Here is a 21,905-nt window from a genome sequence, read left to right on the forward strand (position 1 = left end):
CATCCCGACTGCTTGCATCACTGCCTGGTATGGCAACTGCTCGGCCTCCTACTGCAAGGCACTACAGAGGGTAGTGCGTACGGCCCAGTACATCACTGGGGCCAAGCTTCCCGCCATCCAGGACCTCTGTACCAGGCGGTATCAGAGGAAGGCCCTAAAAATGGTCAAATACTCCAGTCACCCTAGTCATAGACTGTTCTCTCTGCTACCACACAGCAAGCGGTACCGGAGCGCCAAGTCTAGGTCCAAAAGGCTTCTTAACAGCTTCTACCCCCAAGCCATAAGACTCCTGAACAGCTAATCAAAGAGCTACCCAGACCCCTCTTTTAAGCTGCTACTCATCTCTGTTTATTATTTACTCTCTGTTTATTATCTATGCATAGTCACTTTAACTCTACCTACATGTACATATTACCGCAATTACCTCGACTAACCGGTGCCCCTGCACATTGACTCTGTACCAGTACCCCCTGTATATAGCCGCGCTATTGTTATTTTACTGCTGCTATTGAATTATTTGTTACTTTTATTTTAAATTTTTTACTTATACATTTTTTACTTTTTTACATGTTTTTCTTCTTAACTTCTTAAAGCATTGTTGGTTAAGGGTTTGTAAGTAAACATTTCACTGTAAGGTCTACACCTGTTGTATTCGGCGCATGTGACAAATAACATTTTATTTGACTAGGTATCCCCTTTCACATACAATATACAATGACATATAATTAGAGACACACCAATCATTATAATCTAGGTTTATTTATTTTTGAGTAAAACACAGGAACAATCTTAGCCGTTTGAGGCACTTTGGACTGGAGTATCATAATGCTAAAGGCAGAATTATGTATCTACTATGAAAAAAATGCAGAAAACTACTTGATTCAAGACAGATTCCTAAATATAGGAAAATATGGAGTCAACTTTATGAGGATAGATTTTTGACTATGTACATTGTATTGTATATGTCATATGTGTAAAAATGTAGCAATGTTTTAAAGTAAAAGCATGCATTATATGCCCCACAAAAACAGCAGAAATTATCAGAAATTGGTTTACGGTAAGTTTTCAATACAACAACTTACCTTTTTCTTCTTTAACTAATTTATTCCGACAATGTCTAACACAACAAAGCTTTGAGAAGTGGAGTGAATTAAAATATGACTTTATGGAGAACAGTGTAGCTCAAATTTTTGCTGCTGATGGAACACCATTTGTCCTATAACATGTCACATCTCTTCTTTCAACAAAACCTATACTAACTACATCCAAAATTTCTTAAACAAATACATTATTCATGCATCATTTCTCTAAATGTCATAATACAACTCAAAATGAGTTAAAAAGTTACAAGTGCAAATCTGAACAATTCTGAATTTCTCAACAACAACAAAATCTTCACATTTGGTTGACTGTCCATTTCTCAAACATCATGATTCAAGCATAGTACCATTAAACAGTGCTTACCACTGCATTGCTTTTAACTAGGCTAACGAGGCCACAATTGTTATAGTTAAAACCATTATAAATATATTTTGTCAAATTAATCCAGTTCAATAGCTAGGGTAAAATTATATTGCCAGCATGGTTTATTTTATATCTCCCTATAAATCGCTAAGCAACATATGCATATATTAATTATGTTTAGGTTATGGCATTTAAAGCACACAATAACATACGAATAATAGGATCCATACTACTGTATTTGTTTGTTTAAAAAATATATGTTTACTATTGTTCTGATGTCACAATGTGCCTATTTTATGTGCTCCTGATCGGACATGTCACACTGCTGGTTTCTGCTGGTGACAAAAGTTAAATCTACACTGTAAAAGAAAGTTGTTGATTCAACGTACAGTAGGATTGTGAGTTTGCTCAACAAACATGTTGTTGAGCAAACTCACAACAAAACGTTTGTGTGTGAAAATGTTGTTGAGCAAACTCATAATCCTATTGCAGCTGGTTGCCTTACAATTGTATGTTGAATGAAATTGTACTTTTTACAGTGTATTCGGGCAGTGCAATCGATTCATGCTCCAAAGACTTTAATATCTTGTCTCATCTCACACATCTTCCAGTATCCACAGAATATGGTCCTGGAAATTGAAAAATGGCTTTTCAGTATGATTACTGTACCACGTGAAGTTAATCATTCTTAAATCCATACAGAAGTCTTTCCGTTTTTTACAATGGTCGCAGCTTTCTCTGTAGTGGCTGATTTCGGCCTGGCTCCTTGGTTTTCCTGGGCTGTGTTGACCCTGTTCTGCTCTGCCATGGTGCCCCCAGACACTGGACTACTTGTCCTGGAGGTGGACTGGTTCTTGTTAGTATTGTAGGTCTGGAAAGCCATGTCAAGCTGCTCTTGGGCCACCCGTAGGTGGCGATGCAGACTGGCCAGGTCCGAGGGGATGTTCTCGTCTGGACTGGTGCACTCTTGGTGATGTTCCAGGGCATCGTTGGCCATGTTCTTCTCATGGTGGGTGATAAGACTGTTGGGGATGATCCTGTTGGGCTTGTCTGACTTCATGACCATGTTGTACATGGGGGGAGAGGTGGGGATGTTACGGGAGTACGGGTAGCTGTACGAGGGCCGTCGCCCCCCCTCGTTCCTCCTCTTGCGGAGAGTGTCCCGGAACTTTCCGATACCCAAGTGGAACATCTCGCAAACATTAAGGAGCAGGCAGAGGCAGCTGACCACATACATGATGAGCAAGAATATGGTCTTCTCTGTGGGCCGAGAGATGAAGCAGTCTACCTTGTGGGGACAGGGCACCTTATTGCACACATAGGACGGATTAACACGGAAGCCATAGAGAAGATACTGGCCCACCAGGAAGCCAATCTCAAATACGGCCCGGGACAGAAGCTGCAGGACGTAGATCCTCATCAGGCCCTCTTGCATGATCCGCCGGCGGCCGTCATGTTTCTGCGGCTTGGTCGGCTCCGGCTTGACCTCCTGGACTTCCACCACGTCCTCCTGGTAGATCATGGGCTCTGCATCATCGTCCTCATTCTCCAGCACCTCCTCAAGTGGGTGGCTCTCCCTCCACCTGTGGGCCTGAATGGGCTTCTTCCGGCGGTGGAACTTCCGGCGCTCCACCTCGGAAGCGCGGGCTATCTTGTGTATGGCGTAGCCCAGGTACATGACCGAGGGGGTGGAGATCATGATGATCTGGAAGACCCAGAAGCGGACGTGCGAAAGCGGGGCGAAGGCATCATAGCACACGTTGTCACAGCCGGGCTGCTTGGTGTTGCAGGTAAACTTGGTCTGCTCGTCCGAGTAGATGGACTCGCCCCCCACGGCGGTCAGCACGATGCGGAAGATGATGAGCACTGTGAGCCACACTTTCCCCACAAAGGTGGAATGGTTGTGGATCTCTTCCAGAAGACGAGTTAGAAAGCTCCAGCTCATGGTGGTCATAGAGGCTTTTCAATTAGAATCTGGGAACACAGAATAATTATAATTAGGGGTTTGGTTCATTAAAACTTTTGCTTTTCTTTTAAAGGCCCAGTACAGTCAAAAATGTGATTTTCTTTGTTTTATACATGTTTTCACACTATGAAGTTGGAATAATACTGTTAAGTCAACAGGCGGTCAATTAGTTAACAGACCAATAAGAAAGAGGGTTCCAAAGCTCTCTGCCAATAACAACTAGTTTTTGGTTTTCCCCTCCCCACTCACTCCACTCTGACAGTCCTAGCAAAATTCTGCTTGAGAAATTGTTCTTTGCAAAGAAACTATTGTTGTTTCTTTTTAAGCATTTTAATTGAAAACAATCATAGTAAGGTAATTTATGGTTACACAGAAATGATTTGATATTGAGATAATCCCAACATGAAGACAAAATAAATGCATTAAAATGATATATTTTCACACAACTTTTGCTATAATAAATAGTACATGATGCCAAAGTTGCAAGCTGAGGCATTTAATGATCCTCAGCCCGTCAGCAGTCAAGATAATCCAATTAAATTCACACTACAGTGTCAACCAAGGCGTTGGACATGCAAGACCTCAGAGGGACACAACACAACAGACTAATGTTAATTAAAAGCAACAACTATGAAGATAATCCTTGGGCCCCGTTTGAAATTAATCAAATGATTAATAGACTGTTCCCACTCACTTCCATGTGCAAAAAAACTATGTCCTAATTTGGCTTTCTTGTATGTCCTTTCTTATTCACTATAATTATCAAACGCACATAAAACTAGTGGAGTGCATTATTTTTTAAATAATAAATAAATTCAATTTAGCTAAAAACACAAAAATGTTTTATGACATATCACACAAATTCCTACCAGTGTGACAATGATATAACTCATTTAAATTGTAATCCATTGCGTAGGCTATACCATAGACTAGTCAAACATATACATACATAGTGAGGGGTACCTAACTTACTGTAAAGATTACTCAAAAGCTTCTGCTATTCTCATATTATTTAATGATGCAGCTTCCAATGACTGAATGAAGGGATAACTAGATTAGTTCTCCCCAGGTTAAAGGAGTGTACTGAGTGATGCAGCTGGGTGATATGAAGATAGGAGGCATATGGAGGAGGAGAGAGAGAACACATATGTGGAGGTTTCTCTGTGTGCTGGTCTCGGTATTCTGAGAGAGAATCCCTATAGGTTCCCTTGAACGTTGACCTGGGTCTCTCAGATCGACTGTTGAATCTTAGTCTAGAGACGTCTACCTGTTAAATGTTTGTAATGTCTTAATGTAAATGTCATTTTTTGCAATCTCTTTTAAGTTCTATGGACCCCATGAAGACTAGCTCACGCTATGGCGTCAGTTAATGGGATCCTAACAAAAATGACAATTCTAGAAGAACAAAAGTAAACCACCTATAGCCCAGGATGTCGTCCCACTAGTGTTACTACTCCCCTCACACAGAGCAGGCCGACTGCCCGCTTTGTGAGTTGATAGTATCATGACTGTATAGCAGCACTGTTTTCCCTGTCGTGGGACGTGCCATCTCCCCTGATCTCCCTTCGTTGCCATCTGAGTGAACACAGTGAACAGGAGAGGCTTGTTCGTCTGTGTAGCTGCCACGAGGCCTGCCCTCCAGACCCAGTGCTCCTGCTTCAGTCTCACACTGAGGAGGGAGGGAGGGAGGATCAGCTAGCACCACATGGCCAGGCCACAGATGGCAGCTACTGTGGGTAACTCTTCATCTGCCCCAGGACCAGGGGTGTAAAAAATAGGTTGAAACACTTACCTACCTAGTGTAATAAGTTAGTAAAGCGTATATGTAAAATTACACTTCACTAAAGTACATCACTGCCTAGATCTTGAGGTAAGGCAGGTTTGTTTAACTGAAGCCCAATCGAGGATTATGGCTTGGCTTTATTACGAAGAGTGCCCCAATTTGGGCATGTTTTAGAGGTGGAACTGTATACAGCAATTCAGTGGTTTGTGGGTAGTTTGCAACATTATTATATTCAGTTGGTATTTCATACAGTTGAACTTGAAAGGGGAATATGTTTTTGTGTAGCTTGTTAACTTCCGCTCTTCCGCTGTGTGATATTGTACTGTTTTATTGTGGGATCTCTAACACGTACATATACCATGCTTAATGTCAGAAAGAGCAAGTTACCCATGCAAGAAAGCAATAAACATGTTTTCATGCTCACAAGCCTGCTGACAGAGCCTTTGGGGAATAACAAGGTTTAATTTCTGTAAACAATTTCTGTCTCAACAATAATATTGGAAAAATCATGATTTGAGAATGCTGTATTAATGAACGCAATTACTATCTTCATGTGTAAGTTTTAATTGTAGGCACATCTTATTTTATTCCCTTTCATAATATAAATAAATCTTGTAAATATCGATTTCAGTATCTGGATTTAGCTGAAGGAAAAAACTACAGAGTGATATGACCAAAAAGATGCACTGTTATTATGTAGGCTATCTTTCCATTTCTGTATTACAACATATGCTTTGGTCTTCCATAGGGCTGAGGTCAATAAGAATTGAAGGCAGTCAATTCAGAAAGTGATTTTAATATATACATTTTTTGAGGGGGAAAAATCTTTGAAATAAATAGCTTCTACTCCTCATTTTTTTGAGAAGTCATTGAAAATAGATACATTTTTAGTTAAGTTTACTTCCTGAACTGACTGCCTTCAATTCGAATTGACCCCAGCCTTGTTCTCCCATTTGAAGGCAATCGCACCTGAGGAGTGCAACTTGACTTGCCCTCAAGATCTTGACATTTGACCTGTGTCCTATTATGAATAACTAATGAAATGTTGTAGTCTATCACTTTTATTGATCATTGAACATGATCTAAACCAATATTTTGAACACGTCAAATATATTCCAAATGGTACAAATCTGTATAATGAGAGAACAATAACAAGAACTATACCTCAATATCTTACAACAATAGAACGAGCATTTACAAGTCTGGTGTAAACAAGTTGCAGTAGCACATGTTGCTGTAATTGCGTGGAATTTCTTCTCTGGATTTAATCTCTATCCCCATTATTGCACAGGTTGCATCACCATCTGTCTCTCCAGCTGAGAACCACCAATATTAGAAATGAACAAATGTTGAGGTTGTAGCTGCCTGGGAGAATATACATGATAAAGAATTGCAAATGACATGGTATCAGATGCAGGGGCACAACCTTGGTTTTAGAAGTGGGGGGGGATATATTATTATTATTATTATTATTATTATTATTATTTGTAAAAAAAAAAATCCTGTCAGATAAACTCTCCAACAGCCTACCCGACCGCTCAGAGGTGTCCGCATGGTCCTAAAGCACACCTTTGCCACCTTTTGTGTCACATTCCAATGATAAAACTGGGAGGGACAAAACTTCAATTTCAGAATGTGGAGGGGATGTCCCCCCGTCCCCACTGAAAGTTGTGCCCCTGGTCAGAGGTGTATGCCAAGTTGAACTACTTTTTTTTTTTTTTGCTGCAAAATATGTTTTACACAGCGGGACTAAAGGATGCAGATGTTTGAGATTAAATTGCTGTCAGAGAGAGGAGGCATATTGGGCTTTAAGGTGATGAGCATAGTGATGGCAGAAAGGATTGATACAGTTACATATAAGAATATTTTTGACGATATATCGTATCGTTTTGACAATATCGCAATATAATTGTGCTAGTTGGCTACCAAAACTCCAGTATTTTTCCTTCATTTACGTTTTAGTCATTTAGCAGATGCTCTTATCGTCAGACTTTTTCGCCGAATTGACTCAGGGATTTGAACCAGTGACCTTTCAGATACTGGCCCAACGCTCTTATTAAATCGCTAGGCTACCTGTTGCCCTTCATAGATTGTTCTCAATCTTATTTTTAAATATTGAGACAATTTGTTTTCAGCACTTTTATTTCCCTGACTGATCAAAACTTGTTCTCATGGCTGTTTCTTGTCCCTCTGCAGAAGACATATGGGGAGTAATATGTTTGGAATATCGATTCGCAATGAAATCGCAGCATGAAATCGTAATACATATAGAATCGTGAGAATCGCAATACATATCGTATCGGCACCTAAGTATGGTGATAATATCGCATGGTGAGGTCCCTGGCAATTCCCAGCCCTAGTTGAGCATATGGATCAAAATCCTTGAGTATTTTTAATAGACACTTATCTCAATGTTATTTCTAAACTATACTTTTACCCTGTGGATTTAAAACGGTGGTACAACTGGCATAACATTTTATATTCTACTTTTGCATTTAGCATTTTTACACAGACACATTTCTTGGAATTTAATCTATAAAAAATCCTACAATTCAAATTCAATCATTGGCAATCAGAGACAAGTTCTTTATGGGTTGAAGTCAACTTTCTATTTCCCAAATACAACACCTACAGTATGAAGGGAAAATACAGTAACTCTGCAGAGATAGGCATCCCAGGGTTTGGAGAAAATGTTGACAGAGAACTGACAAAACCCACCTGGAGAAGAAGTTGCACCGCACGCTCTGTTCAAACATAACTTTGTCCACATTTCCACAGCCATCTCTAGAGCTCTCGTGCATAGTCTCCACAACAGCAATGGCATGGAGGGTCCATCCTGATCCTGATCCTGATCTGATGCCGTGACCCCCACTAGCTAACAACAACATTATCTTCCCCACATAGTAAAAACAACAAACATCTTATAATAAGACTATATGTTATTACAGCATTTTCTGTCTATCCTCTCTCTTTTTTGTTTATCCACTGAGTGAGGACGGAACTGAACTCTTTCTCCTGTGAATGCCTCACATTCTGACTCGTGTCTGGTTTCTATTACGCCAGCCTTCTGCCCAAGAAGGAAGTATAAAAAAAGAGAAGAAAAAAATCTCTCCCTCTCTCCCCTGGCAAGTGACCCTCATCGGAGGGGTCAAACTTAAGGACATCTGACTGCAGTTTGAAATTAACACCCACCCAGCTGAGGGAGGCTTGTTAGTGGCAATACCCCCACCCTTCCCCACCCACCCCCTATAGCTCAACACTGCTCAATACCCAGCCCCCATAACTCACTACTGCTCAATACGCAACCTCTATAGCTCAACACTGCTCAACACTCACCCCCTGTAGCTCAACACTGCTCAATACCCAGCCCCTATAGCTCAACACTGCTCAACACACACCCCCTATAGCTCAACACTGCTCAATACCCAGCCCCTATAACTCACTACTGCTCAACACCTACCCCCTATAGCTCAACACTGTTCAATACCCAGCCCCTATAGCTCAACACTGCTCAACACCCACCCCCTATAGCTCAACACTGGTCAATACCCAGCCCCTATAGCTCAACACTGTTCAATACCCACCCCCTATAGCTCAACACTGCTCAACACCCACCCCCTATAGCTCAACACTGTTCGATACCCACCCCCTATAGCTCAACACTGCTCAACACCCACCCCCTATAGCTCAACACTGTTCGATACCCACCCGCTATAGCTCAACACTGCTCAACACCTACCCCCTATAGCTCAACACTGTTCGATACCCACCCGCTATAGCTCAACACTGCTCAACACCCACCCCCTATAGCTCAACACTGTTCGATACCCACCCCCTATAGCTCAACCCTGCTCAACACCCACCCCCTATAGCTCAACACTGTTCAATACCCACCCCCTATAGCTCAACACTGCTCAACACCCACCCCCTATAACTCAACACTGTTCGATACCCACCCCCTATAGCTCAACACTGCTCAACACCCACCCCCTATAGCTCAACACTGTTCGATACCCACCCCCTATAGCTCAACACTGCTCAACACCCACCCCCTATAGCTCAACACTGTTCGATACCCACCCCCTATAGCTCAACACTGCTCAACACCCACCCCTATAGCTCAACATTGCTCAATACCCAGCCCCTATAGCGCAACACTGCTCAACACCTACCCCCTATTGCTCAACACTGCTCAACACCTACCCCCTATTGCTCAACACTGCTCAACACCTACCCCCTATTGCTCAACACTGCTCAACACCTACCCCCTATAGCTCAACACTTAGTAAGTAACACACATGACATCTCTCCATCTCTCTGCCACTTCTCTGATCTCAGCAACACATGGTTCTCTCCACACAACTGCCTCTCCTCACCTCCCCATGCCTAGGCTACCTGTACAGCTATACTTGTGTATGTGATAGTGTAAAGTAGCCACATCTTCATAGTAGTTGGCATATGGATAGTCATGCATGTGAAGTGCTCTCACTCTCTCTCTCATCCTCACACACACACACACACACGGAACAACTGTACTTCTACTTATATGTCATAATTATAACAGGTGTCCTCGATTGTAACAATCAACAATGGAGAAAGAGAGAAAGAGAATGAGAGGGAGCGCCTGCTGGGATATCCACTCTCCAAGTGCCACCCAGAGATAAAAACCACATGGCCTTACACCAGATTTGCTTGAATGTATCCAACAGGTACGCTCAGTCATATCAGATGTCCAAATATTTAGACGTTCCATCCAGGCGGATGGCCAAAGATGGGACTGGTGGACAGGTCCCACTCTGCGCTACGCTCCGCGTCTTTTCCGACATGGTGTTTACACTCAAGGCTTTTTGTCAGGCCGTAGAACTGGAACGCAATAGCACACAATGTTACTTAGTGCATGTGCCAGCTTTTTTCACATGACTAAAATAGCATCTATGTGTACAGTGGAAGCAAACCATGCCTTATTCATATTGTATTGTTCTCTGGCCATATTCTATATCCCTACTTCATAACTATTCAACCTGGACTCTGGGGTAGACCTAATATAGTAAACCTAAATCTGTCTTGTTCCATTTATCATGATATGTTACATTGTGTATGGTATGTATACATTTTCTGGGCTTAAGTAACCTTATGTAAACATACCAAATGCAACATATCATACTTTTGAGAATAATTTAAGTGTCACAGATTTACATTTACTATGTTACGTCCAGTCTTTAAGGCTAGGCTGAAATATTTGTATCCAAGGAGAAATCATAGTTCATATACATAAGTTGTAATTGGAAAAATCATTCCCCAATGTGCTAGCCATTGTACTGTATGCTATTTAATACTGGAAGTGACCTTGAGCTAAACTCAAATACCTTTGGTGCACAACAGTATAAAGAAAACAGTATCTGGCTAATGTTAAAATAAATGTATCTGGCCAGTGTTACAATGAACATATAGCTGTGTTGTGTAGTGATTTACAGTCTTCCTCTGAAAGAGACCTCAATGACGCCAATAATCATAATTAAATGAAATATATCTGGATACAAAGCAGATGCAAGCCTTATCCATCTCTTTCATTAGTAAACTGGGGTGTGTGGGTAACAGATTTGTAATTTGTATCAACTGTAATTTGATGTTTCACGTCAATGTTTTATTTCTGCTCAGACATCACTGGAAACCTGACGCAGGATTAGGGTTACTGGTCATATTTTTCATCTGGGGACAAGTATTTTCAGAAAAAAAGTAATTATTTAACACTTCTTAAAGATAACTGGCTAGTTTTGAACTTCTTGTTGAAAAGCAATATCCCATGTATAAATACAGTTATTTACACACACTTAAGGGGAACAACATATGTTTACACAACTGCAAACTTCAAGGAGAAGGCTATTCAAGGAGTTGATTTGATGTGATGGCATTGGCCTCCCCCCTGGCTTGCAGGAACAATAGAAGACAAAAGAGAGTGTGGAGAGCTGTGTGAGAGTGTGGAGAGCTATGTGAGAGCTGTGTGGGAGTGTGGGGAGCTGTGTGGGAGTATGGGGAGCTGTGTGAGAGTGTGGAGAGCTGTGTGGGAGTGTGGGGAGCTGTGTGAGAGTGTGGAGAGCTATGTGAGAGTGTGGAGAGCTGTGTGAGAGTGTGGAGAGCTGTGTGAGAGTGTGGGGAGCTGTGTGAGAGTGTGGAGAGCTGTGTGGGAGTGTGGAGAGCTGTGTGAGAGTGTGGAGAGCTATGTGAGTGTGGAGAGCTGTGTGGGAGTGTGGGGAGCTGTGTGAGAGTGTGGGGAGCTGTGTGAGAGTGTGGAGAGCTGTGTGAGAGTGTGGAGAGCTGGAGAGCTGTGTGAGAGTGTGGAGAGCTGTGTGAGAGTGTGGAGAGCTTGGTGAGAGAGTGGAGAGCTTGGTGAGAGAGTGGAGAGCTTGGTGAGAGAGTGGAGAGCTTGGTGAGAGAGTGGAGAGCTGTGTGAGAGTGTGGAGAGCTGTGTGAGAGTGGGGAGCTGTGTGAGAGTGTGGGGAGCTGTGTGAGAGTGTGGGGAGCTGGGTGAGAGTGTGGGGAGCTGGGTGAGAGTGTGGGGAGCTGGGTGAGAGTGTGGGGAGCTGGGTGAGAGTGTGGAGAGAGTGGAGAGCTGGGTGAGAGAGTGGAGAGCTGGGTGAGAGTGTGGAGAGCTGGGTGAGAGTGTGGAGAGCTGGGTGAGAGTGTGGAGAGCTGGGTGAGAGTGTGGAGAGCTGGGTGAGAGTGTGGCGAGCTGGGTGAGAGTGTGGCGAGCTGGGTGAGAGTGTGGCGAGCTGGGTGAGAGTGCTCAAGAAAAGAATCTTGGCCATTTTAGTGGTTGAGACGTGAGGCTGTGTGAGTGAGGTGACAGAGTGGGGTGCTGGCTCTGAAACCAAGCCAGCTGGGCCTGAAGGACCCATCCTCCAGAGGCCTTGCTTCCAAACATCCCCTCCTCCACCCATCCCTCCCTCCCCCAATCTGACTGAGGAGATCTAGAGGAGGAAAGGGGATGCTGCTGGAATGACTGGAGCATTAGGAGTTCATCTAGCCAGCCATGTGCTGTGCTGTCCCTGGGGGAAGCAACACAGTCAGACCATCACGTGACTTTTTCTCCAAGTCGGATCACATGCACAGCTTCAAAATCTTGCTGCCATCCAAAATACACAGATGGTCCAGTAACTAGCCTATTTATATACATGTTCTGGTTATTATAAGTTAGTCATTATATATTAAGTGGTGCTCACTCAGTTAATAACTAAGTAAGTGTATCAAACTTTCTGTTCAAGCTCGGTATTTAATGTAATCTCCAATTTAAAAAATGCCACTCAATACCATTCTATTGTTTGAGGATAGTCCACAACAACAAAACACTTATTACAGTAATTGGTTTGATTCATTCACCTCTGAAGATAAATGAATGTACTTACGTTCAGTGATCTTGCTCTGATTTGTCATCCTGAGGGTCCCAGAGATAAAATGTAGCATAGATTTGTTTGATAAAATCAATTTTATTTTTAAATGTAGGAACTGGGTTCCACAGTTTGACCCCACTACTGTCTCTGACCCCCCCCCCCCCCCCCCCCCCGGCCATCTAGATGTGTGAAGTTTAGTGTATTTTCTGTAGGGAAGCTAATGATCCATCATATATGACATTCCTGGGAGTGTGTAAACTGAATTTTTTATTATCATAGCATTTCTGTATGTTCTGTATAGTTATGTACTTGAAAATGCATCAATTGACCAATTCGGCACAAACTCCTGGCAGACTTGATGCAAAATATTGTGTAGTGAAGTAATTCTTCACTGGATCCGTCTGAAACTTTGCACACACACTGCTGCCATCATTGTAAGCAAAATCTAAATTACACATAGGATCCTACCTTAATGTATGGCCTTTCCCTTGCATTTCAAAGATAATGGAACCATTTTTTTTAACACATGTTTTTTTGTTTGTATTATCTTTTACTAGATCTAATGTGTTATTCTCCTACATTCTTTTCACATTTCCACAAACGTCAAAGTGTTTCATTTAAAATGGTATCAAGAATGTGCATATCCTTGCTTTAGGTTCTGAGTGAAAAAAAGGGTCAGATCTTTAAGTTTAAGGGTGTGATGGTAAACTGACAGAAAATGTAAGTATGTGTAGGCTATCCCATCCAAGAATTGTATCTACTCAAAATAAAAGTACAAAATGATTTGTTGAGTTGACAAACAGATTCATTTTAGTGTGTCATCTTTTGCTGCACAAAATGGTGCATGCTGTTCAAACAACACTTTACACAAGCATTTGATAAGCGCACAAATATACAATGTATTTGTGAGACTCTGATGCTCAATATCAATCAGTTATCACCTTCAAGAGGTCATTGAGAGTTCTGTCGTCTGTCTGCAGTGGAGTTAAAATGATGCAACATCAAGGACAACAAGAAGTGAACATCTCGACAGCTTTGCTCTCCTCAGCCCCTTGCCAATGTCACCCAGACACAGAGAGTTTTTTCTCTCTGCAGAACTAAGTTAATGGGAGCCGACTGGGGGCCACGGAGGTCTGTGTTTATGTAACAGATCAAGCACAGCCATGTGACTTGGACGGGGCCCCCCAGAGAAAAGAGTGACACAAGACACCAGAGAAAAGCATGCAACTCTGTCGGTGCCTGCCCCCCCTTCTCCTTTCCCCCACACCATCCAATTTCTCTTCCCAGGCAGCGCAGAGCAGAGTGGGGTATATCCTATAGGCTTCCTGAGAGTGGTGGCAGTCCTCTCTCATTTGTTCACTTTTCTTTCCGTTTTTCATCCAAGCCTATTCTATCCTACCCCCTGGCTCTGTGCGTCCTGTGCCAGTTTGATGGAGGCTCCAGTCCACTGAAGCGACTGGGGATAAAGAGCCTAGAGATGAATGCCAACATTATCCTAGAAAAACTTCCTTCAGCTGAGCTTGGCTGTCTACTCTTAGTCAACAAGGCATTGCAGTATAGTTGTGTAGGACTTGGTAACATACTGCACAAAATCCCTGACATTTTGCTGTACATTTATATAATAGAATAATGTACATCTGATGTAGAACTTTAAATAGCCTGTAAACGTTGACTGCCCCAAACAATTTGAGAATGAATTGGAATGGTTGAAGTACTCTTCCTCCAATGGAACCCTTGCTTATCATTACGTAAGAACTATGCATACGCTGTAACTCCATACAATTTCTTAGAACAAACACGGACAAAGAGGACATTTCTACAGCTACAGCCTAAAAGGATGTTCCAATAGAACATTGGGCCTGCTAAATATCTACCTGGAGGTTTTGGTTGTACTGTGTTCAGATAGTATAAACACACTAAGAATTAAGTCTTCTCTATGCAGATTCTGTACTAACGTATATTGAGACAGAACCTCTCGGCTGAAGACTGGCATTGCCTGTAGGGTTAACATGATGAGCAGACATCCATGTCCCGTTAATGTTTATGCAAGTTGAGAGAAATAGTGGAAAAGCATATGCTGCTGTGTCTATTCTGGGGTCAGTAGGAAGTGATGTATCAGTGCTCTGTCTTTCAGGCAGATGTTGCACTTGGAGTGAGTGAGATGTAAGCCTAAGGACTGTCTTAAATCCAGTTTCTGCAGATTAAAAGTGATTTGTTTGTTCATTTAATGGATGATCCCAAAGATGTAATTAGTATTACCTGAACTACACAAATCCTATTTTCTGCACGTTTGGTAGGTAGTATCTAGAAAGCATGTATTACCTCACCCACATACAGTCAGGTCCATAAATATTTGGAGTTATTGTCATTATGTCTCTGTACGCCACCACAATGGATTTGAAAGGAAACAATCAAGATGAGCAATTTGAGGATACTTACATCCAAATTGGGTAAATGGCGTAGGAATTACAGCACTTTTATGTGGTCCCCCCAATTTTAGGAGCTGAAAAGTAATTGTACAAACTTACATATTAATAAATTAAATTGTGAGTTTTTATACTTGGTTGCAAATCCTTTGCAGTCAATGACTGCCTGAAGTCTGGAACCCGTAGACATCAACTGCTGGGTTTCTTCCCTGGTGATGCTCTGCCAGGCCTTTACTGCAGCTGTCTTCAGGTCTTGCTTGTTCTTGGGGCATTTTGCTTTCAGTTTTACCTTCAGCAAGTGAAATGCATGCTCAGTTGGATTCAGGTCAGGTGATTGACTTGGCCATTGCAGAACATTCCACTTCTTTGCCTTAAAAAAGTATTGGGTTGCTTTCGCAGTGTGCTTTGGGTCGTTGTCCATCTCCACAGATAATATAGCCCTAAACACTTCAGAATTCATCCTGCTGATTTTGTTAGCAGTCCCATCATCAACAAATACAAGGGAACCAGTTCTATTGGCAGCCATACATGCCCACGCCATAACACTACCTCCGCCATGATTCACAGATGAGGTGGTAAGCTTCAGATCGTGAGCAGTTCCTTCCCTTCTCCATACTCTTCCCATTATTCTGGTACTAGTTGATATTTGTCTCATCTGTCCATAGGATGTTGTTCCAGAACTGTACATGGTTTTTTAGATGTTGTTTGGCAAACTCTAATCTGGTCTTCCTGTTTGAGGCTTACCAATGGTTTACATCTTGTGGTAAACCGTCTGTATTTACTCTGGTGAAGTCTTCTCTTGAATGTTGACTTTAACACAGATACGCCTACCTCCTGGAGGGTGTTCTTTATCTGGCCAACTGTTGTGAAGGGGTTTTTCTTCACCAGGGAAAGAATTCTTCTGTCATCCATCACAGTTGCTTTCCGTGGTCTTCCGGGCCTTTTGGTGTTTCTGAGCTCACCAGTGCGTACTTTCTTTTTAAGAATGTACCAAATAGTTGATTTGGCCACACCTAATGTTTTGTTATCTCTCTGATGGGTTTGTTTAGATTTTTCCACCTAATAATTTCCTGCTTCACTGGCAGTGACAGTTCTTTTCCACCCTTGAAATCAACTCTAGACTTTTTTTCTGCTTACTTGTAAATTAACTAATGAGGGAATAAGACACACCTGGCCATGGAACAGCTGAGCAGCTAATTGTCCAATTACTTTTGGTCCCTTAAAGGGGGGGGGGGGGCACATATAAAAAGTGCTGTAATTCCTACACCGTTCACCCAATTTGGATGTAAATACCCTCAAATTAAAGCTGAAAGTCTGCACTATTTCATTTCAGCTCCAATATGCTGTGGTAGACCGCTAAAATAATAATAACTTGGTCAATGTCCAAATATTTATGGACCTGACTGTATGTTCTAACAAGTGCTTAGTACTGTCTGCTTGGTACGGACCATGTCTCTCGATTATATAAAACACACTCTAAGCCACTTCATGTAAAAACGCATGAAAAATGCCAGAAGAGCACCCAATTTTCCATTCACCTGGGTTCTGAGATGAAAGCACCAGTCAATTTATTCTGAGACATTCTAGTATAGTTTCAGTGAGGCAGCAAGAGAAATGCTTTGCTGATATCTAAATAGATTTTCATGCAATATTTTTGCATTTGAAAAAAAGTTATCCTTTTTAATCTCAACATTAAGATGTGATCTGTCTAGAATATGATGATTAGAGATGTTTGTAACATTATTAGCCAGCCATCAGTCATCTTTATGTGAGACATATGGTACACATCACAACCTTTGCCGTTTTTAGAGTCAAAGCAACTGAGGAAAAACTAAATTGCTACTTAGAAAAGTGCCCTTTTTGTCAACTCCGTAAAACATGTTCGTAATCTAGAAGAACATGCCAAATGCTAACGACATTAGACCTGGAACATTATATAACATTATTTTAAAAAACAAAACAACATTTGGAGATTCGTATTTCATATTTGAATAATCTAATGTTAGAATTAAACAATCAAGGTTTCAAACACTTGTTGTACAATACATTTAAGAATGAAAAGCCTTTTATGGTGTCTGACAGAGTTGACAAATCCATTTTTTTATATTCCATGAGGAAGAAAAAAAAGAATTAGGAGGTTGTTCCTTTACATGTTGTGTTAGCTGATACTTTGGTCTATCAAAATATATATATATATATATTTTTTAATTAAGGAAACATTTTGTGTGGAAAAAAAGTAGATTGTCCAGACTTTCAATAATCCCTGATATATTTCATCGATGTGCTCTAAAATAGACATGATTATCAGGTCACCAGAATAATCACTCTACATAACTTCCCCTTAAACCAAACCAAGCAACAAATAAAGCTTATTTGGATTGCTGGAGGTCCGTAATCTTTGACATTATCTTGTCATAACTGCCATGTCATGGGGTGGACCCAGGCCAGGCCCAAAGAGCAGCAGACGTATTCAGGGTCATTTGGATTTCAGTAGCAGAGAAATGCTTAGTAAAGCAACACCCCCAGAGCTCTTAGTACTCTAACAACCTTTTACTGCAGTGTAAGAGGCAGAACCAGTAACTCAGTGAACTTCGGCCACTGGCAGTGCTACTGCAGGCCTAATATCATATCAGCCAACACTTCCTAGCTGTAGCTTTGCCATGCAGTGTTGTCTCATGCAACAATAGCTGACACCAGAACTGCATATCTATGGCTCTTTCTCCTGCCACCGTCAAAGTGATATTTCATGACTAATGCTGTAATAACGAGATCAAGGTGTTGAAGTCAGCTCGTTAGTGCTGATTTATGGTTTTATGTAGACTATGTTTGATAATAAGATAATACTCAGTTTTAAAAAGATAATGCTGATTTCATAAAAAATATCACTTTGATACAGATATTAGGCCAGAAAAGACAACACAATAATGATAATACAACAACTCTGTCACACCCTGATCTGTTTCACCTGTCTTTGTGATTGTCTCCACCCCCTCCATGTGTCGCCCATCTTCCCCATTAGCCCCTGTGTATTTATACCTGTGTTCTCTGTTTGTCTGTTGCCAGTTTCTTTCTTTTCGTTAAGCAGTGGTTTTCCCTCTGCTCCTATCGCTCGATTGGTCCTATTTCCTAGTTTTCCCGGTGTTGACCATTCTGCCTGCCCTGACCCTGAGCCTGCCTGCCGTCCTGCACCTTTGCCCCACCTATCTGGATTACTGACCTCTGCCTGCCCTTGACCTGTCTTTTGCCTGCCCCCTGTTCGATTAATAAACTGTTGTTACTTCGACGTCGTCTGCATCTAGGTCATCTCCTGAAACGTAATAAACTCAAAGAAGATATGTGGTGTATAGACTCGTTGACATCCAATTACTAATATTGAATTGCTTGTTATTAAATTTGATAGGGTACAAAAATCCTATTTATTCTGGTGTATTCACAGGAAGGGATAGAATATGCCCTTCTCTGTATGCAAAAAAACAATCTTATTTCTTAATGCAAGAGGTCATATTCATTGTTACTGATACAGAATGTAATTTCTATACAAACGTGTGTAAGCAGTATGTAATTTCTCCACCACATCTGGTTTTGCCAGTGGATGTTTTAAACCACTAGGTGGCATCCATGTATCTTAATGGTTGTGCATGCACAGGCTGTCTCAGGGTAGTAGGGCACTGCAACAATATGACAAAAGGCTCTCTATTGTATCACTACACAATCCTAGCCTGTAACAAATGCTACAGTAAACGTGTGGTCAGAATTAGGTAATCAGATCCAGCCTACTTTGTAAGAGAATTGACAAGCTTTTGTTCTACTAGGACCGTAGCAACACTGTAGGGTTTCACACATACATGTCGTTGAGATTCATGGGACACAATAAAAAAAAAAGTTCACTAATTACACATTTACATCAGAAGTGGATGCAAACAGACAGGGTAACACATTAGCTATACTTAAATAATGTGTTGAATCTGATAGCTTAGCCTATGGTGCATCTATCACACAGTCGGAGCCTCCTTTGTTCTTAAATAGCAGAAACCACCTTATTTTCCCATTTGTAAGCTGAGCATATAAAATGTATTGTATATTTTATGCATAATTAATTCAAAGATTTGGCCATCAGTGTCCCCCCAAAAGAAAGTCGGTGCATGACCCCTCTGTATAGCAGTCCATTCCTTTTTTTAAATATGGGATCGGTATTTTATGACTTGTTGGTTCAGACGTACAGAAGGCGTCAGGTGTTTGGCTTGAGGTGAGCCTGCACTGATCATCTTCAGCCCAGTATGACACCGCATGTAAATCTTTGAGTAAGGCTGGTGGCCTAGTAACATGCAATAGTCACTGTAGGAATGCCAGCAGAATAACAAATATGAATCTCAATAGGTTTTGTTGCCATTGAGTAACTATTACTCTGTCAACACACAGCACATGTATAGGGGTTGGCCATACTGAGAATGTTTATTACATACCAACTATCAATGAAGTCATTTAACAGGAGCATGATATTATTGAAATACCCCCAATATAGCAGCAATGTCCGGCTGAAAAGTATTTGGTTAGTAGTCTCTTAACAATGAAAAAGCATTTATTTGAACTTTCTTTCTGGTTCAAGTGTAATTCAGGGTGACAAGGTCAATGACCTTGTTGCTAATCCACTTTTGTAGTGTGCCAACAGATAACTGGAGAATGACCTGAGGTACTCTTTAACGGGCTGATGACACAAGTCACCCTTTAACTCAGGTTGACATGTATTGCCAAGAGTCTTGCCCCAGAGGTAGAACAAACTGTAATAACGAGATCAAGGTGTTGACGTCAGTTTGTTAGTGCTGGTTTATGGTTTTATGTAGAGTATGTTTGATAATAATATAATACTCATTTCTAAAAAGATTATGCTGGTTTCATTAAAAAAAGTCACTGATACAGATAATAGGCCATTAAAGACATGATAGCACAATGCAATAATGATAATACAATAACTCAAGGAAGATACGTGGTATATGAACTCATTGACATTCAATTGCTAATATTGAATTGGTGGTTATAAAATTTGATAGGGTACAAAAATCATATTTATTCTGGTGTACTCACAGGAAGGGAGAGAATACACACTGTGCTGTATACAAATAACAATCTTATTCCTTAATGCATTGTTGGGAAGGACCCGTAAGTAAGCATTTCACTGTTAGTCTACACCTGTTGTTTACAAAGCATGTGACAAATAAAAATTGCTTTGAGTGGTTTCCACTAGATGGGCCAGCTGCAAAGTCAAAATTGTCAATATGAAAACAAAAATGTGTTTTTTGGTCTCAGGCATTAGAGTTAGCATTGTGGTTAAGGTTAAAGTTAGGGTTAGGTTTAAAACAGATGTTATGTCTGTGCCAGCTCTTGACCACCCTGCAGAGCAGCCTCCAGGGCAACATTGATTGATTGTAGTCTGCAGTTCGATGGTAACTGACCTACATAAACAGTAACAACACTCAGCTGTTCTTCTCCTTTGACTGTAAATACTGTAAATTATATGGTCTATAAGAATCCAAGAAAGCTTCTTTGGAAATAACATGCAAAAATGTACCGGTGTGACCACTGCCCAGAGGGCAGCTGCCTGATCAGCCTGGTGCCCTCATAATTAGAATATATATCATACCTAACTACAGTACATAGCATTACATAAAAATACATCAGAAGAGCCCTGAGGTAAAACAAGAGCATCACAAATGGATAACAAATAAAGAAGGCACACCTACCTCTCCATGGGGCCAGCTAGGTTTGACCAGACTAGTATTCTTCACAGTGGAGCATCCTGGGACGGCTTCCAGAGACATTGCTCAGCTTTGCTGAGGTTCGGAAGCAGGATGAGAGAGAGAGACAATGGCTCATTTTTCTTCAAAACCCCTCACCACCAAGTACAGGCAAGACACTCAGGACTCCTGCCAATGGCCTCATTGTTCCCTGGCTTGGTCAGTCGGTCGCCTTCATGACTGGTGCTCTTGCTCAACTGCTGTAGTTCGACTATTTGTTTATTTCATCCAGGATGACTTGTTCTGTTACAGCCGTTTATTCACCCAGAAACTTTTCACTGATGCTGCTATGAACCTCCAGAGCTACAGAGCCTTGTGACTTAACTAACAGTGTGTGTATGTGTGTGTTTCACGGCAGCAACTCAGATGGAGAGAGTAACCACTACAGTTTTCTCTAAATATGTAGAGCAAAATAATGTATTAATGTGGACAAACGTAAAAGGTGAATTTACACCCACTGTCAAATACAAATGAAGAAGTCCTATTTCAATTATATGAACATTATTTTTCTCTTTCCAATGTAGTTTCTACATTTTCTGTAATTATCAATGTACGTTATAAACTTAACATAAGAGTACATCATGTAGTTTGGCCATAAGACAATTTGTTAATATTAAATCAAATGTACGCCTTATCAAAGGTAGAATACAGACCAACGGAACCTTTTTGTCTCTTATGGTTTAGACAGGGCTGTCAGAAAGATTCAACTATTGAAAATGTCATAGTGTGGATTTATCAAGAATGAAGGTAATCAAACTGGAATAAATTAGTGTGTCTTTCAAAGGGCACAACAAGCTTGAAAGATGATCATATTGTGCATTATTATTGATAGCACAATACAAATTCAAGCTGTTTACTGTTGTAAACAGGTCTTCAGTACCAGGCCTAGTTCCCAGTGCTCAGTTGTAAATTGCCAATGAAAAAACAGGAGTAAATATTCTGTTTGAACTGATGATAATCTTGCCCCAGGCATTACAGTACAATCACACTATATGCAGTGTTCAGGAATCATGGCCCATATTGTTGAACACAAGGCAGGCAGCACTATGGAGGCTGAAGTTCAGTATATTTCCCTGCCATGTGGGT

General features: G+C 41.2%; 1 protein-coding gene across 2 annotated transcripts; it reads right to left on the reverse strand.

Moving 5' to 3' along the window:
* Positions 1–660: 660 nt before the first annotated feature.
* On the reverse strand, positions 661–21,364 carry gjc2 (gap junction protein gamma 2). 2 transcript variants are annotated; one of them, XM_029705261.1, is made up of 2 exons: positions 20,766–21,364; positions 661–3,438 (listed from the first exon to the last, which is right to left on the reverse strand). In XM_029705261.1, the coding sequence occupies exon 2, from the start codon at positions 3,416–3,418 to the stop codon at positions 2,153–2,155; it is 1,266 nt and encodes a 421-aa protein (XP_029561121.1). In that variant the 5' UTR covers positions 3,419–3,438; positions 20,766–21,364; the 3' UTR covers positions 661–2,152. The 2 variants fall into 2 exon arrangements, with proteins under 2 accessions (XP_029561121.1, XP_029561122.1); XM_029705262.1 differs by lacking the exon at positions 20,766–21,364 and adding an exon at positions 7,932–8,524.
* Between the last annotated feature and the right edge of the window lie 541 nt (positions 21,365–21,905).

This window comes from Salmo trutta, chromosome 21 (genome assembly GCF_901001165.1).
Source record: "Salmo trutta chromosome 21, fSalTru1.1, whole genome shotgun sequence".
In the NCBI taxonomy this organism is placed as follows: domain Eukaryota; kingdom Metazoa; phylum Chordata; class Actinopteri; order Salmoniformes; family Salmonidae; genus Salmo; species Salmo trutta.